General features: G+C 44.5%; 1 protein-coding gene across 5 annotated transcripts in view; it reads right to left on the bottom strand.

Moving 5' to 3' along the window:
- Window positions 1-1,565: 1,565 nt before the first annotated feature.
- Window positions 1,566-19,144, bottom strand: part of ARHGAP23 (Rho GTPase activating protein 23) — a 606,970-nt gene continuing 589,391 nt past the window's right edge. For all 5 annotated transcript variants that reach the window (XM_078645608.1, XM_078645607.1, XM_078645609.1 and 2 more), the window contains 4 exons: window positions 16,998-17,039; window positions 15,914-16,007; window positions 5,154-5,185; window positions 1,566-3,656 (listed from right to left, as the gene is read on the bottom strand). In XM_078645608.1, the coding sequence (XP_078501734.1) occupies window positions 2,076-3,656; window positions 5,154-5,185; window positions 15,914-16,007; window positions 16,998-17,039 (1,749 nt within the window). In that variant the 3' untranslated portion in view covers window positions 1,566-2,075. The remainder of the gene's footprint in view (window positions 3,657-5,153; window positions 5,186-15,913; window positions 16,008-16,997; window positions 17,040-19,144) is intronic.

Genomic DNA, 19,144 nt, shown 5'->3' with positions numbered 1-19,144 from the left:
CCCAATAAACCTGCAACATAGTATGCCTTTCACATTTTCACTCCTTCACATCCCAAAGAGAACCAAAGGAGTACACCACACCACACCCTGCCATGTGATTGGATGCACCGGCCCCATTAATACCTCCCCAGTCAGTGCTGGTAAAGGCCCCCACAACTAATTCCTACACACTTTTAAGTTTGACTGAATCTTGTCTCCTGTGGTTTTGTGCTTCTTTACATTTTCGAATTGTTCTTTAAGAGCAAACTGGAATTCCCAAACACACAACTACGGTAAACAGCTGAGAGGTACTGACCACATAATCAATTGTCTACTTTTAAACACTTCCTATTAGTGGAAGCAAACACACAAAAGGTCAGCACTTGCAGTGCTACCGAGCCAGAATGAGTAGGAAAAAGGGCTGCATGAAACGGAGAGAGCAGGGCAGCACCATGTCTACTAAGATATGGCCCTACTCAATTTCCACGGTCTTCCTGAAAAGGGCAGGACAATATTCTACTTATTAAGTCTGTGAATCTTTCCAAGCACGTACTTTAAATGTCTCCCACGAACGCAGTGTTTCCATGTTCCTACTGAATGTTACAGTAATCGCCCCCCCAAAAACGAAGTGTTCGCATGTTCCTACTGGATGTTACAGCAATCGCCCACCCCCGCAGAAAAAAATCACACAATCCTGAAGACTCACTAAGCCAACATCTGTTTTTAAAGGGGTCAGCCCATGGGGAGTGGCATCAAGGATGGTGTCTACTCACTGCTGAGTGCTCACGCCTGAAGTCTAAGGATTCTGACAACTTATTCAGCATGCTACAGATAGCAGTTAGAAAAAACCACTGGCAGCACATGTTTCAGTCCCTGTCTCAGTGCACTGTGTCACAGTGTAGTGTCATTAGGAGATTCCAGCTGAGACACAGATGCCACCCAATACACACATATAAAATGCGGTCGCTGGAGTACTTTCCAGATATCACCAAATCAAGCATGTATTTATGAACACAGACGTGCTGGAGATGTTGGGTCCTTCCCCTACCTATGCCACTTGAGCCAGAAGCTTGAGCAGTAAACAATATAGTGAAAACTCAGAAGGACACCTATACAATTTAGTAGAATAACACCTGCTAAAGCGGGAAGAGGAAGAATGGACCAGGAAATAAATCAACTATAACAGATATTGACACCTAAAGCTACTTGGGGAGGTCACTAAAGTAATCTGCAGGACAATGCCATCAAACTCCCTCCAGATTGTGCTTTTGTCCAGTGAAACAGCTGTGACCAGTGAATATCTTGGGATGGCTTTAGTGTGTGCTCTGGGAATTTGTTTACAGTCTTTGAGAAGGCTGGGATCTGTAGGATATTCCCAATAAGTGCATGTCACTCTCTTAGGATGCCGACAGAATACCTTCTCTCCTAACTCGCAATCAGATTTCCCAATGTATCACTTGTTGCATGGTCAGGAACCAGGGATGTAAACATTTCTCCGATGGCTAATGTTAACATTCAGTCTTTCACCCTGAAGCAATATCTAGTCTGCTTACATGGACAGATATGTCTTTTAAGAATAAAAGGAGTAGGTTTAAAGGTCATTGCATGTTTAAATAAATCCAGACTGTATTAAAAGCACCATTAAATACAATAGAATTCCTCGTTAAAAAAAATAACAAAAAGAGTAACTTCCCAAGAGAACACAGTAGCCTCGACAACCTATAGACAGATGTGAGACATTAGGTAAACCAACATAGCATGAAGAGACCCCCTTGGGCCCAAACCCTCTCCACCTCACAGGATAGCATGGGCTATGGTTCAGTAGGACAATAAAGGTGGTGTAAAAGTATTTGGGAGATGAGATGAGCCCCCTGTCATTGGTGATCTCTGCATCCCCCCTTCTAATACATATATTGACAGGTGCCATCTCAAATACTTTATCCCATGTTCATGTCTCTTGATCCCAGAATTCAGAGCTTATAATGAAATGGATGAGAGCTTGAAATTGTTAATACTGAAGTACAGGAACTTTAGGGTCACATACGTTTCCCTTTTTAGAAAACTAAAGTTGTGGCAGGGATGGGGACAGGAAGATGCTACAGGTACTGATGGAAGCGGGAGGAAGCTGTGTGTTTTGGGACCTGCAGCGGTACCACTGGTAGCCCTTCGGTGTCTTTGCTGGTATGGGAAATTGCGGTGGAGGACAGAGAGGCCACTGCCATAGCATTGCTTAGTGATGCAGAGGATGGCCTTGTTTTGGTGGATTCCAGGCTACTGAGGCCCGAGTCCTTCCAGTCACTGTGCAGGTCCCTGTGGGAGCCACCAGAGTCATGCAGCTCACTGCCCTGTAATCTCTCAGTATTTGTAGTGCAGGATTCTGGCAGGACAGCCTCTCCTGAGCCTTCCATCTTGGGATCTCCCAGGCAGGTGGAAGATAAGCGATCCCCCTGTCCCGATGAATCCCTGCTCGGCTCTTTCTCTTTCCATTCGTTGAAGTTGAAGTCTGTTATAGGGCTCTGGACCACTACCGTGTGCCTCCTCCAAGCGCTCTTCTTCCTCCTGGTCTCAGGGGAACTGGGTTTTCTCATCCCCACCCCAAACATGTCATCAGCAGAGGTTTTCAGACGCTGTTTGAGCTGCTCCGTCACAGAGGATCTGGGCATCCTCTCAGGCTGGTGTGGAAGAGAATCCTGGCTGCTGAAGGGCGGGATTGCTTGAATCTCCTCCAAGACGTGGAGTCGGGCTGTCTGAGAATCCTCTTTCATGGGGACACCTTCCTGTCGCACTCTGGAGAGTTTTTTCCTGGCTAAAGTATCACACTTGATTAGTCGATGGGAATTAAATGAAGGTCTACTGTGCAGTTTTTGCTCTGAACCCCTGTGTGGATCCAGTCGCTCTCTGCTGTCCAAGCCACTGAGCCCAGGATTGGGTTGATCATCCTCAGCTGTTGGCGAAGTCCTCTGCGGTCGGAAACGGAGTGTAAACCCACTCTCAGTGTCCGTCTCCAAATGGCTGAATTCACTCCTCTCGTCATCTGCCTCATCGCCGCGACTCTCGGCCACTGACTGAACCTCCGAGCAGACGCTGTGGTCGATGGTAGACAGGGTGGAGTAACCAGACACAATAGAACGAGCATCTGCTGGGATCCTGTCATCTTGAAGTGCCTCTGGGGCCTGCCATTGCTTGATGCCCTGCTTTGAATGCCCACTGTTACCACTGGCAGTTTTGGTGGCATCCTCTCGCCCCTCAACAAGCTCTGTCTGTGTAAAGTCCCCTGGCACGCCTCCATGTTGCCCCCCATCCATCATTTCAGATTTGACCACATCCACTTCTGAACGGGCTGGACCAGCTGGAGTGTCTGTAGATCCACCTTCTTCTGGTGGGGGTTCTTCCACCTTGGTCTCTTTACTACCAAAGCCTCCTATGCTGGTGTTTGTGCATCTCAGGGCTGGTCCTGTCTCCTGTGCATCAGTACCCCGCTCTCTCTCTCCTTCCTGGCTCTCTTCAGATCGGGCCAGATTGGCACTTTTCGCTGGTTCGTGTTCGGAGTCGTCATCAGTGCTGCTCCCAAAGCGTTTTGCCTCTCTCCTCTTCTTCCTTTTGCGGTTCACTGCTGAAATGAAGGAGATGGATAACATCTCTCTACTATAGATATCCTTCTTGGATCCCCATGAGCCCTATAAGGGAAAAGAAAACACCTTCTGTAAGTGGAGGCATGCATGACAATACCACTCATCACCATTCCAATACAATACCATCCAAAACACCAAAGCAGCACCATTCACTAATTATCCCACGATAGTACTAATCACCACCATTTCAAGACAAAACAGCTTACTACTCCAAATCAGCACTATTCACTAATACGACCCCACTCTCTATCATTTCAAGAGACCACCATCAACCTACCACTCCAAAATAATGCCATCTGCATTCCAAAATGATAGATCTACCAACTGGCAAATAATTCCACTAGTCCTAGATAACATCATATACCACCCCAATACAGACTTGTTCATCACTCTAAGACCGTTCTATTTACCATATTTACCATGTCTTCAGGGCTATACCTTGCACTTCTTCAAGACATTATCACAACCATGCCATGACAGCACCATGTACCTCTCCAAAATAACACACACAACCTCTCCAAATCAACCCTATCAACCTCTCCAAGACAACAAAAATGTAATACACCCACTACTCAGACAATATGTCTGCTACTTTAAAATATCACCATTTATCAGTCATTATTACATTACTATTTACATTACTATCAATCACAATGTCAAGAATGGATCCACCAATCCAAAACAACGAAGTCACTACCTCAAAACAAACTATCCTCTTCTTTAAAAGACCACCATCACTGTAGCTCACCATCCACTATTACTAGGTGACATCCTACACAACCCCACGGCAACAGTATTCACCTCCAATCTAAGGCAAAGCCACTCACAAGATTATCATCCCCAACACTAACCACTACTATCACCTACCACTTATTTATGCTTAACCATCCCAACACTGCTCTAATGCTATACAATCCAGTTACAACAATGCAATCACATCACCACAGCAAGATAAAACATACATTAATTCCTACCCCAACAAAATGTTATAAGCCAAATGTCACACTATTACTTCTAAATATTCACACTGAAAATCAATGAAATACATGGAAGACATGGGAGCCTGGGCTTTCTCGTTTGCCAATACCAAACAGACACAAAAAGGAACCATACGGATTCTACTAGGAAACACAGTGAAATTGCAAGTAAACAATGCTGTTCAAGGCATACAACATATAACAATTGATACACAAGCATTTTGCATGTGCATGAGAGTCCTTTTCACATAATAAATGAAAAGGGATGGCATGTTTGTTCCAGCTGTCGTAGCCACACTTGCCAATGGTACCCATTGTTATGGCACTCTTCTTTATTTTTGCCCAGAATTTCTCAACCAGTGGGTTATGAGGAAATGTTAGTATGAATCCTTCCATTCACTGAGTGTAGTGCTAGGGTAACTTAGCAAATACACTTTGGCCACCATAGCTAATTGCCAATTTCCACATAAACTGAAATGATAACCAAATGCACGTACACCAGGACTCTTGTGATTGGTGGACAGGGACCACAGGATACATCTACCTGCTTCCCCTGCATCCTTACCTTTGATTTAGCAGAGTCACTATTCGTGGAATCTGTAAGCAGAAGAAAGGAAAAGCCCAGATTAGGGGGTGGGGTTAGATCATTAGTTTAACAACTGCGTGCGGTGATAGAGGTTGGGTTGAAGCCACAAACACATTGAAAAAAACTCTTAAACCAACAATGGCTGTTCTGTAACACTAGTTAGAGCGTCACTTCAAATCAACTGATTGCAAGGTGTGCTACTGGGAAGATTACTTCACTTCTTGCCGTCACACGAATGAAGGGCAAGTGTGTTGCTTCAGCAAGCATAGAGCCCCACATACTTGCCACCCATAGGTGTGGCTTATGTTTGGGATTTGGAGAGAAATCGGTTTGTGATGAGACAGAGATCGTCTCTACAAATAATTTTCTCTCTTCCATCTCTGATTCAGTCCCTCTTGCCACAAAAAGTAATGATAGTTGGTTTCCACAAAAAACATAAAGCTAAAATTCAAATTCTTCACCGCAAGCTGCTGACCTATGCTACAAACATCTCAATAGTACAGGGGCCAATGATATACAATCTAATAAGACCGTATAAATCAAAGGAGGACAGGCAATCACAGAAGTAAAGCTACTAATTGAGAAGTGGAGGAAAATGTCAGCTGAACACATAACCAATGTAGGAGAGGTTTCAAGATATTATATCCAGTGACAAACACATTAATGGAAGTGTGAACTACAACATGGAATGAATAAGGCAGGAAGACTATAACAAATTCACCAATGAAAATATGGAGCTCCATTACAGAAGAGAAACTGCCAATCATAAACAGATTAGTAAAAGAGAAGCCAACAAACTGAAGTGAATATACTCAAACATGAACACGTTTATGAACTGTGGAGCTTCCAGCGTTGAGTGAAACACAAATGAAATAGAGAAATAAGAACCGCCAACATTGAATGAATGAATGAAACAGGCCTGAAGCGAAGCTGTGAATAAGTGGTATATAAACAGCCAATGCCATCCCTCTGTTCAAGGCCCCACATACATACACAATGGATAAAAACCTATAAAAGGAATGGTGGACACCCATTCACAAACAGATTCATGAAATAGGAGCCACCAATACTGGAGTAAAGACACCCAATCACAAACATGCTAGCGAGTGGGGAGGGTGGCATTCTAATAGACTATGAGAGCCTAGAGGGGTCTCACGTATTTTAGGAATCACCGAGGAGGTACCAGCAGACTCAAAAGTCAAGAGGAAATAACTAAAACAACTGCCTTCTGTATGTTCAGTCAGTGTTTTCAATGAGCACACCGTGGGAGTAGAAGAAACGTTGGGCCTTCACGTAGTATCATTTAAATCCTCCACCTTCCTGTGGGTGATGGCTATGGATCTCCTACTCACCGCTGGAGCTCTTGTCTATGGTACTATGACTGACCATTCGTGGTGGTGTGCTACAGGAGCCTCAAGATCATCCTCATAATCATAAGCTTATACATCACTGGAACTTAATTAGGACAAGGTTCATCAATGTTCTCTCAGTGTTCCTCTGTAGATTTGACATGGAACATTGGTGTTTTCAGTTTTTCCTAAACAAAAGAACAGTGCTAGACTATAGAATGAATTCTGCTACGCAAACAATGCTACGCAAACAATGATGGATGGAATGCTGAACTCCCAATTCAGCCCCAGTCAAGAGATCTAGGTTAAATCCATTGTTCTTTTGCTCCCCATGCCACCCCAGTTTAGACCCAGCCATATGCAAATCAGTCTTGACCCTGTGCCTCATGGGAACAGTCCAGACCGAACTGCCAAGCCAGGTCCTCCCTGGGCTGGAAACAAGCATCCTGGGACCGGTTTCTGGGTATTACCCTTCATCAGCCAGGCTAGCTTGAATCCAGTGGCACAGTGAGCAAGGGACCCACGTCTGGGCATACCCATTCCACTTAGGGTGAAAAGTGCTACGCAAACAATTCTGGCAGACAATCCACAACAATCTTTCACCAGAGACTAGTTATCTTTTGCTTGCCCCAACCCTCCTGCACAAGAGATGGGGGAGAGCTTCAGAGTGAAAGTCTCTTAAGAGTATTGACAGCTTTAATGTGTTCTTCACACAAAGCAGCAATTAGAAATGATGGCCTTAAGAGTTAAGGTAAAGACCTGAAGTATCACTCTTGATTGAACAGATAGCCGGTGCACTGTTTTGCGCACTGCTGTCAGGATCTCATGTCTAAGGCTATTGGTAACTACAATAGCCCAGGAATTCCTCAGCTTCTGAGGGTTTTGTAGTGGCCATAAGGAGACAATTGTATTACGTTAGCTTTCTAACCATCATACTAGTTTGGCTTTCAGCCAGAAAAAGACAAACTATACGAAAAAATTTGTTAGACTTACTGGATATAGTTGAAAGGACCTTAAATTGGACACAGATGAGCAAAGAACGGTTCCCAGAATTGTAATTGTTGGTTTGGGTATTTTAATGCTTAAAGTCTCTCTACTGCCTCAATGTTTGGACCCCTCCCCAGTTGGGGACCAGACTTCATGCAGGGATCTCACTTGCCTAAAACCCCCATCCACCTTGAAAGCTCCACCTCCCTGAGGTAAACACAGATGATCAGACATTGGACAATGGATATGGCAGAAAGAGTTCAAAACAAGGACAGAATGGAACGATTGTTATTTCTCAAACTTCAAAAGCAAGTTAGCTCTGAGGAAGCAGTGGGTACAGCAGGAAAAGTCCTTGGGAAGAGCCATGCCCACAGTGGTAGAGGCAGTGAGAGGAATGGGAGGAGCAATGCAACACACAGAGACTCCGCAACACACTATGAAATGGACTAGTAGCTGGCGTGGTAAGAGAGATGCGAGGATAAGGAAGCCCTGTCCCTGGCATCAAGGAAATGCCTTCAAAACACCCACACCTCAAGGCAGTGGCAGGCAAGAGCCCTGCTGCCCTCTCCCTTGTCGCAGCTCTCTTATCATCACCTAATGGAGGTATTAGTGCTAGAGTGAACCACACCGTACCGGCTTTATATCTCCACAAGGTCTGCTGAAGGAAAGCAAGGAAAAGAAAGATGGCAGAAGAAAAGTTAGGAAAATAAAGCATGAAAACAAGTACTTCTTCAAACGTTTTCTATAACAGCCAGAAAAAAGAGGTCTTTGTAGTTATCTTTTCTTTGTGCCTCCTTGTACTGTAGGACAGGTTGGTACATGTGGCCCTCAAGTTCAGAATTCCCGGCATCTGCTCCCGGGAGTGTTACCTTTATGATTAGGACTGCTGGTGCTATGACAATGCCAAACTCATCCAAGCACATAGAGAGATATGTTACTCAGTGTGGAGCTGTGTCTTTATGTTACAACATGTGTGCAGCTATGTGAGTGTATGCGGAACTGTGCCAGAGCACGCAGAGTCATGAAAGTTTGTATGGATGTGCGACAGTATGTGTAGAGTGTTGTCGTAAGGGTTGTATGTCAGAATATAATGTACAAAAATATCAACATGCGAAATTATTGAGGCCAAAATATTGACAAGGAGAACAGCGTCTAGGTAAACATACACTGGTAAATGTAGGCTTACTAATCTTATCTCCACGTCTGTGTATACTGAAGATGCATAGATTGCCAATGTGCACATATGTGAGGTTACGTATATTAAAACTTATACTTACCTTTATGTACTCACTTTCAAAATGTTCTTCTTGTCAATTTTTTTGCCACAACATTTTGGCATGTTGATATTTTGGCTTTCAAATACCAGTAGAATATCATTAGCAGGCGTGGAGCTGTCAGTATGCAGGCATATATGTGACAGTGCTTAAGGAACTGGGTAATGGGTAAGTGACAGCTTGAGTGGAGCTGTGCTCGAGAAGTATAACTTGTGCTAGTAATTGTGGAATTGTGACTGTGCAGAGCAGACGCATGTTTCCGTGTAATGGAAGTTGTGACAGTATGCCTACTAGTATGACTGCGTATGGAGCGTTCACAATCCTTTACGAACTGGCTTGGTGCATCTCTTCATTAGATGTCATAAATTATGATCTTCACTTATCTCCTCCAAGAATGAGGAAGCCAGGAATGGAAACTGTGTGTTCTACAAATACCCACTGTAGGAAGCTAGCCCTCTACATACTATACCAAAATGAGGTATAGTGTGCAGAGAGTCGAGTGGATCCCAGGAGGGTTTACAGAGGCTAAAGTAGATAATACTAATGCTCTCTTTTGTGGTCATGTGGGCAAGCAGTTAGGCTTATCAGAGCGCAGCGTTGAGAATTTGCTGTACACACAGTGGTAATAAATGAAACACACACTCAATGAATAAATCGGAGACCAGTTTATAAAAATAATATGGAGTCATATTATTTTGTAGCACCACAGAAGTTTTAGAAAAATACGTTTTGCAATAGAAATATTTTTCAATATACAAAGTGGACACAGCAATTTTCAGACTTTGGAATCTTAACCTGTGCGAGGAAGAAAACGTTCAGCATACATATGGGTAATATCAACTTACAAGACCAGTCTTTAGAAGTTAAGATCAGTATTGGGCAAGGTTCAGTTCAGATCAACAGTACACAACCAGAGGCACACTGGCGGCCGGGAGCAGAGTGCAAGTTCTTGGTCCATGCCCAATACAAATCAATGGGGACTAGGGCAATTGGACAGGGGCTGCTTGCAGGTAAGTAACCGTGGTTTGGGGACCAGTCACCGGGGGCTGAAGCAAACACTGGATGAGGGACTAAGGCAGTACCAACACTACACCACCGGCGTCACAGGATGGCAGTGTGCATGGTGCCAACACAGCATCAGGTGCCCTATGAAAAGCAATGGAGTAAGGCCAAATCGTAAAAGGGCCGCAGGCTCAGGCCACGAGGCCAGACGAAGGGAACTAACAGCTGTAGAGGTAAGTTGCAATGCTCAGGGACATAGAGAGCCACCTTTGGTCTTCTTCACCAAGGCCCAGGGCGGATGGGTGCAAGGTTGTCTTTTGGCATCGGAAACGACTGACCGGAGCAGATCAGCGTCTAGCGATCCCAGTTGAGGGGGTCTCCGTGCAGATACTGCAGGCGGCAACGAGGAGTCCGAATGAGGTCAGCTCACAGTGGACTCTGGCTCTGGGGGAATCTTGCTGGAACCGTTTGGCACTTGGATGTGGGCCCAAGGGGTTCGTGCAGATGGGAACCGGGGGCAGTCTTCGCGGTTCTTCAGGTCACAGAGTCTCTACTTTGACAATGGTTGCTTTGTGAACAAGTCCGCTGTTCTAAGGAGATCTTGGTCTTTATCGAAGGCAAGCAGTCCTCCAAAGTTCTGGAAGTAACTGGGCTGAGGGAGTCGTCTTTCTGATCCGGATTGCTGGGGGCTGCAGACAGGCTGATAGGGCTGGGGCCAAGTCAGTAGTTCTCTGCAATCTTCTCTGCTGGTGTGACTCTGGGGTGATCGGCTCTTCTTAGGTCGTCAGGAAATGTCTGGGGATGCTACTTAAATACTAGATTTAGGGGCGTTACAAGGTAGTGGCTAATGGACCCCTTACCTGCGGTGTCTACACCGTCCATTATGCCCACCTCCAGACGGAGGGGGACATAGACCTAGCCCTGATTGGATGAATCCTACCATCTTCAAGATGGTGGGTACTGAAGAGTACCCTTGCTGCCAGCACCTGAGAGGTGGAGTTGGCAGAGGGAGGTACACCTCCTATTCTTTTTAAGTTTTCCCGCCTGTCCTACCGTCAAAAAGGGGGTGAGGACAGGAAGGCAGCCTGCTTCCTCTGACAGGAGAGGCTGGGGTCGCATTACAAAGGCGGCAATCCTTTGAAGCTCCCTGCCATGGATGGCTCTTCCTGACCAGGGGGTCAGGAAGAACCTTCACAATGGAAAGGCATTGTTTTTTACCTCTGAGCACACAGAACACTGTCTGGGGGTAGCAGGCTGGCGCAGGCCAGTCGGTGACCATACTGAGGATTGGTGAGTTTCAGGGGAGCCCTCTAAAGAATCCTGTGTGTGCAATTTTTAATACATCTGACACTGGAATCCGTGCAGGTTTATTATTGCTGAGATGTGTGGTGCTAAACATCACATACTTCAGTGAAGCCATCATGCAACTGGGGAATTTGTAATGACGAGTGTCCAGTCCATGTACTGACTATGACTTGCCTGGTCAATTACAATATCCAGGAATCGACAAGGACATTGAAGGGGCGTATATGCTCATGCAGATATGTCCTCACAGGAGATATAGTGCAACCTGTTTTAGGGCTACAACATGCTAGAGGGGCGTCTATCCAATATCTAATGCAATGTTGTTGGGCATGGCACACAGGGATGTGTGCCACGTCGACTCTTCAGTTTTCTCTGTCACAAGACACAAAGCCTGCAATGGCAGAGAGCAGATCCTTGGGGAGGGGTCCCTGGGGTAGCCCAACCAATGCTGCAGCCCCAGAGGACCCTCTACAGTACCCATGCCCTAGGTACCAGGGGTACCCCTTAATACGGATTTACAGGGGTAACTAAAGTAGTGCCAACTGTGTTATAGTTTTAGGGAAAGAGCATTGGTACTGGGAACCTGGTTAGCTGGGAGCCAGTACTCTACAGTCAAAGTTGCATCTACAGCCAGGCAAAAAGTGGGGGGTTGTATGTCAATACAACACAGGCGTTTACCCCGCATGCCATTACAACTCTGGAATTATAACGAAAGTCGTTACAACGACATCCGCTGGAGGGCGCTGGATAGTGGAATAGTTCAATTTTCTATTCCAACTCCAGCCCACGTTGACAGTAGAGAAGGTGTTGCATAGAAAATTAAACTATTCCCTATCCAACAGCGCCCTCCAGTGAAAGTCGTTGTAACGACTTTCGTTGTAATCCCCGCTTTGTAATGGCAGTGCGGGGTAATCTCCGCGTTGTTATGGCTGTTCTCCAAAGTGGGGGGTACTGCAAGAGAAACTCACTTTCCTACACCCATGTATAAAACAAATACATGGAACAGTGTCAGGGCTTTTAGATATGACAGTAGAGCGTGAATGTGTAACAATATGTGTGAAGCTGTGTTAGTGTGAATGGTAGTCTCATAAACATTTCCTCCTTTCTCCTGAGGCAGATCTAACAATCATGATCAACACAGCAAGAAGTTGCAGCATACATGCTGCCATCTCATATCTGCTAAAGAAACCATCTGCAGACCTGACAATCATGATCAACCATTGGCTTATTGAATAAGTAACTTACCTTCCATAACAATCTGTCTAGTGCATAGCCTATTTAACTGCCGATTTCTCACCTTGTGAATATTCTCTAAGTGTCAGACTGGACCCGGAAACGTTTAGAGCAGTAAAACTGCTACCTCTGTATTAGAACACGGAGTACCTGTCTTGGCATCTGTCAGGTAGCTACTTGGGTGCCTGTACACATGTTCACGAAGCACTCTGCCTCGATAGTCAGGTCCGTTGAGAGGGGCACTTTACCTCCTTAGTCCTGCAGGAGTTTTTGGTATGAGCCAGTTCACAGACCTCATCACATTAGGAGGTACTACTATGGTAACTATTCACAAGGTGAGGAATCTGCGATTAGAAGTATCCATCACAAGAACAAGTAACTTATCTTTAGTAACAATCTCTCAGCAGGATACTTTATCTAACTGCAAAATCTAAAAGGGTCCCAATTTAGGGATCTGCATACTGGTCAAGCACATAGGCTCTGTGTCTGATGGTACGGACATCCTAAGAAAGCAACTGACTTCAGAGTGCATGGGTGGTGCTTACATGCGACTCCACTCCTAACTTCTGGAGTGGAATGTTGATGGCACAGAGCGGCATAATCCCAACCAGAAACCAGGAGTACTGCTCTAAAATTCAGGATTTGTAAAGCGTGGAACATTACCCATGAGGGTCTCAAGGAACTGAATTGTAGGCACAGGAGTTTACATGATTTGCCAAGAATCACAGGATGCCAATGCCTAGACTCGGACCTGGTTCCTTCTGGCTCCAAAGTTGGCAGCTGAGGAGGTTACGCCACACCATCTCATCTAGAAGTTTCCAGATTAGTCTGACGCCTGGAGAATATTCACAAGGTAAGGAATTGTGTGTTTAGAAGTGTACATCAGAATCTAACCTACTCAACTCAGCAGGATTATGGAAAGCAGAATTACAAGACAGCCACACGTAAGAATACACAAACTCCACTATCCAAGCCAGAAAGCAGAATGGAATTTGGAAATGGCTCACATCAAAAAGAACTGCTGTCACCCTTAGACAATAAAAACACAGCCGTACACATGTTTAACCACTCTGCAGCCTATGATGTCGGCTGAGTAGACTTAAGGAACTTCGTCAATGGTATCACTACCTTGGATGGTGTCATTTGGCATACCCTAGTTCGCCATTTAACAATTACCATAGCCCACATGTACATCTCTGACTTAAGCACTAAGCAAACCTCCAGATCCACTCTCAGTTAGAAAACAGGCCAGTGAAGCAAGCCAACATATCCACCTGCCATAACCATGCATTTGGTAGAAAGATAATTTCCTTTGTATGAAGGGGCCAAGACATAACTCCTGGCCATAGGAAGACATGATTTCCACTTCGCTGATGTTTCAGTAGCACGCCAAGCTAGAAGCATCATACTTCAGTAAAATGAAAGTTAAGAACCTGGAAGTAATTTTAGATTCTGAAATCTTATTCACTTTACAATTCCATGCAGTAGTCAAGAGCATACACCTGCAGTTCTCTCTTGCCAGGACAATCCACTCATTCCTTCGAACTGACTACAGAGGAGAGCTAACATGAGCCCCTGGGTTGGCCCATTTAGACTACTGTGACATCGTTTCTAGTGGCCAACAAAAGAAACATCAGCGGCTTCAGAAGTAAGCAATCACAATGTGTCTACAATTGCCGAAGCATGACCCATAAAACACTAGGCTGGTTCCAAGAAGATGCAAGAATAGAATGTGCAGTTCTTTGCAGCAAGCATAAGCCTTACTTGGGTAGAGGTTTAAGATACCTGCAGGGACTGGCTGTTCACCAAGTACACAACAGAAACCTGAGATCAGCAATAATCAAAAATACTCTGCGGCTGTGGAACTGATAAATCTAAGTCCTAGGGCAGAATCAAACTTTTCAGGAAAGGCTTGAAAACTGAACTGTTCCATAATGCATTTACCTAAATCCCACACAACCGAGTTAGTCATTGAAGCATATTGGACAAACTGCTCCACCAACGACTGCACGCTGACGCTCCCATTCTGTACCTCATGTTGTGCTCCGAAGTTGGTTGAGCTTCTCATCATAAGACTGATTGGGCTAATGTTTACATTTGGAGAACAACACACCTATCATGCACATGCTAAACACAGGCCAATGTAGCAAAAGGTGTCAAATGTTGCTTATATCACAACATGTGTCCTATCTGTACACTTTTCGATAGGTCCAACTCCTTAGCACATGTATGAATGCTTGAATGACATTCCTCCAACTAAACAAAGCTATCCTTTAAATAGTCATGCATTTCTTGGGTAGGAGGAGGTTGTTTTATGTACCTGTGAGTTCGAGGACCTGTGCAATTCTTTTAGTGCCTGTAGTGGTAGTTAGGTGCAGTGGTGTATGTGTAAATGAGTCACATGTGTATATGTATTGCAATGCGACTTTGAGTTTGTATGTACTGCAGAGAATGTTTTTCAATGTGTGCACTTGTGCCGGCTTGCTTGCCTATCTTCTTGAGCATGGCTAATTTCTGGAGTATGTGTACTTGAATGGGTGCACCTAGTTGTGTGTGCCTGGTGTTTGTATGTGTACTTGTATTTGTGACCCTGTTTTGATGTTCATTCGAGTCTGTGCTTGCATGCACACCTTCATTCATACCTGAATGCTATCTGTATACTAAGGGGCATCATGCTTGCACCACGCAATGTGGGACATGCATGATGTAAACCTCTCAGTCATATTTATTAAGCCACGCAAAGCCCTTTTGCGTGGCTTGAATGGCTTCACAAATATGGAGTAATGCAACGCAGAGCAAATATCTGCATTGCCTTAGTCTGCGCAAGGGAGGCATTCCATGGGCTTTGCGGTGGGTGTTCCCAAGCATCCCATGGTTTTTGACATATTCCCAGATTTTCACAGACTTGTAAACCTGGGAATGCATTAAAATCTTATGCCTCCCCAGGTAAGGCATAATGAGGAGAAAATGTTTATTTTTCCTTGTTCTTTTCTTTTTCTATGTGTGCTACAGAAAGAGGAAAACGCCTCTATGGATTGGTTTTTGTGTAGAAAGTTGCCTCATCAGTCACAAAAACTATCCTTCCTGTAACGCAGGCACCCTTGCACCATGGTGCAAGGGCACATACATTGGCGCTAGACTGCCGAAACAGCGCCAGCACAGCGGGAAAAGACAGGAATGCACCATACTGGATCAATACAGCGCATTCCTGCCCTTTCCCTATGACGCAGAGCAGCGCAGCAAGTTAACTTGCTGCGCTGCCTTGCACCACAATTTCAGTAAATATGCCCCTAAGTGTATGTTTATGTGTAATAATATTTATTGCATGCTTATTTGCCTGTATGGTTTTTTGAGTGGGTAGTTGTCTATGTAGTGCATATTGTTATTTTCTGCCTGTTTGCTTGTATGTTTCCTTGTGTGGATAGTAGTCTATGAAGTGGATAGTGTGCTTATGCATGTGCCCTCATTATGCTGGCATTTGTGCCTGCGTATGAATCTAGATGTAATGGTGCAGTAATTAGCATGCGTAGCTCTGCAGGTACAAACTGCAATGCCTCTCGTCCTACAGTTCACCACAGCACTCTCTCACCTGAGACGTCCCCGGGCGCTGCTGTCCGACCAATGTTGGGGAGCAGATGTTCGATGTTTGGCACTGATTGGGTGTCTTTCTCATCCACCGGTGTCTGAAAATCATAAAATAGAGCAAGCATGAGACTAAGAGGGAAAATTAGGCACCGAACAGCATTTGTCTATAAGAGTGCACTAGATTCTGTAGCACGATGAGTCGTAAGACTACATGAGTACACTACACTCAGTGAACAGTGGAGGCTTTTGTCTGCTGTAGTGTATTAAACACAAAAGAGAGTCAAGCATAGTGTACAATGGGAATAGAAGAATCTTCAGACGGCAAAGACTTACTGAACTCCGCAGTGTGGCTCAATGGTTAGAGCGGCAGACCCTGATGCAGAAGTCTGGCCCCAGACCAGGGTTCAATTCCTGCCTCGGCTGGTCTCGGCGGATCTTGGGCTCATAATTCCTCGGACCTGATTTCTCGCCTCGGTGCCTACTCTAAGCATGGGTCCCACGCTGCAACTCTGGGCAATAGCTTGCTTAGTCTCCACAACGGCCCCCTACAGCGCTAGGGATGCCTGGTTGCACCCTGGGGATGCCCAGGAGTGGACATTTCACGGGGAAAAACCAGGAAGGGTTCCCTAGCGGTATGAGTACAGCGCCAGGACACTCCGGAGTATCAGTGCGCTTTACAAATACGCCTACATTTACATTTACATTTACTAGACCTAACAGCACAGAACAGCAACAAGAGGAGTGAGATTGACAAGAGTGCCCTGTAGAATGGTGAGAGGAGTCTGAAGATACACTTTGCACACTACTTGAGAAAATCATCCAGAAACCCTTCATACAAAGGCACATTCAAACTGTACGGACACATCAGACAGAAACATATAATAAGCACATACCTACACACCTCAGTCTCTCGAACAGATCAAGATGTGACAGCAAAAAATTAGCCAAATCTTAACAGAAATGCACCAGCAATGGAACAACTCCATAAGTTTCTATGTTCAGCTTTCAACCCTACGAACAACAGGGATGGCTTGGGCACTGACAGGGCATATTCTGGTGACGCAGCAGTGATGCGTGCACTGACTCACCTTCTCCACTTTATCCATGTCTTCACTGAAGAACCAGTCCGCCTGCAGAAAGGACAGGCCAAAAAGGGTAACAAAGTTAATGGAACGATGCTAGTAAAATGGACAGAACAAAGGTGAAACAACAAGGCTAAATCTGCAGTAGAACGAATGAAGGATAAAAGGCTATCTATACCAGCAGTTTCATAAGGGAGGGTTAAGTGCTACACCAGCAGCAGAATGAGGCAGAGATAAGGCTAGTAAAAAGTTGTTTTACCACTCATGCCTTTACCATGCAGATGCCTTTTCCACACATGCATGGTAATTATATAACAGTATATATAAAAAATTATTCATATATATTCTTTTTTGTTTTTAGGTGGGACGCAACACCCCCTTTTTTAATTTACTCCTCACCTGCCTTTACAACTACATATCTTTAAACTCTCAAATCGTCCTTAACTTCCTTTACAACTATCGACCCCTAAACTTAGTATTTTATTTTATATTTATGATTTTTTTTGGGGAGGGAGGAACCACTCCAAACCCCCCATTTTTTTATTTACTCATAACCAGCCTTTACCACTACTCACCCCTAAATCCAACCATGTCTCCCTTTACCACTATCCACCCCTAAACATAATATTAAATGTTTTTCTTATTGGGGAAGCCCCACCCCGCACAAACCCCATTTTTTTATTGACTCCTTTACCACCCTAAACCCTAAAATTACCCACACCATAACCCTAAATTTAGCCTTACTGTTATTTATAATATATATAGCTCACCATGCATGGTAAAGATGGTTATAGTAAAGGTGCAAATAATTATCTGTGTAGTAAAGGCTTGCGTGGTAAAGGCTGTGTGGTAAAGGCACTGCGTGTGAAGGCATCATTGTACGAGGGTTCCCCTAGAACAGCAGTGTAATAGGAGCAGAGATATGTCTAGACTACATGTGGAATCGGAGCCAGGAAATGGATAAGCCTACAATGGAGGGAGTTGAGTTTTTACGGGGTTAGCCCATAAAACTGCTCGACCTGGGTCGTAACTACAATACGTTCAAGAAAGGTTCAGAGTAGTATCCATATTTTTAAACATTAACAAAACAGTCCACCACAAAAACAGTTCACAGTTCGTTCACCAGGAACATGGGTTCATTCTACTAAGTGACACATTCATTGGATGCTCTTCCAATTCAAAACATCAATGTTATTTCATGTATCTAATTGGATATACTTCAATTACGTGTAGTACTTATAGTGCTCACAGTGTAATAGAGAGAAAAAGGTTTATGGGAAAATGGGAGTGAATGGATAGGTGAGGGACAGGGTAAAGGTGTTGTGACATAGGCACAATTACATTTATGAACAGTAGAACCTTTACAGCCTAAAAAGGTCCTCAATTCTCCTAAAATCATAACCACATAGGTCGCAATTAATTGATTTCTTCTGTTTCTATGGGTTTGAGGATATGTAGAAGTCTACGTTTCGACCCCTGTTAAGTGAAGGGTTGTTGGTTCCTCATTCTGGGGTCTTCGTCAGGACAAGATGGTGTAAGGAGCACTTGAGGAAAGAACTGTCAATGAACGTTCCTTGTTGGCAGCGAACCGCTCCTATATATTATGATGGACGATAGAAATGTGGGGTGTTGGATCTCCCACGTCGTGGTTCTCTGGCAGTCAACCTGACAGAGTCACTGTGGGAAGGGGGTCATTACTCTCCCGGAATATGTTGCTGAAAAGTCAACACAAGTGTGTCTTGCACTCTTCTTCTTTGCCACTTGAAATCGAGAAGAGTACTACACGTAATTAAAGTATATCCAAGTAGATACATGAAATAACATTGATGTTTTGAATTGGAAGATCATCCAATGAATGTGTCACTTAGTAGAATAAACCCATGTTCCTTGTAAACAAACTATGAACTGTTTTTGTGGTGAACTGTTTTGTCAATGTTTAAAAATATGGATACTACTCTGACCCTTTCTTGAACATATTGTACAATGGAGGGGGGGCGGGAAGTGCAAGGCCACCGGTGGAACGAGAGCAGCAGCAATAACGGTTACAGAGCAGGTAAACTCCTAGGCCAGCAGCGGGTAACAGCAGGCACAATGCTAGTTCAATAAGGGAGTCAGAGAATAGATAAGGCTTAACTTGCAGTGAAATGAGAGAG

Source organism: Lissotriton helveticus, chromosome 5_1 (assembly GCF_964261635.1).
Source record: "Lissotriton helveticus chromosome 5_1, aLisHel1.1, whole genome shotgun sequence".
Classification (NCBI taxonomy): Eukaryota; Metazoa; Chordata; class Amphibia; order Caudata; family Salamandridae; genus Lissotriton; species Lissotriton helveticus.
This window is presented reverse-complemented; position numbering and strand designations above follow the sequence as displayed.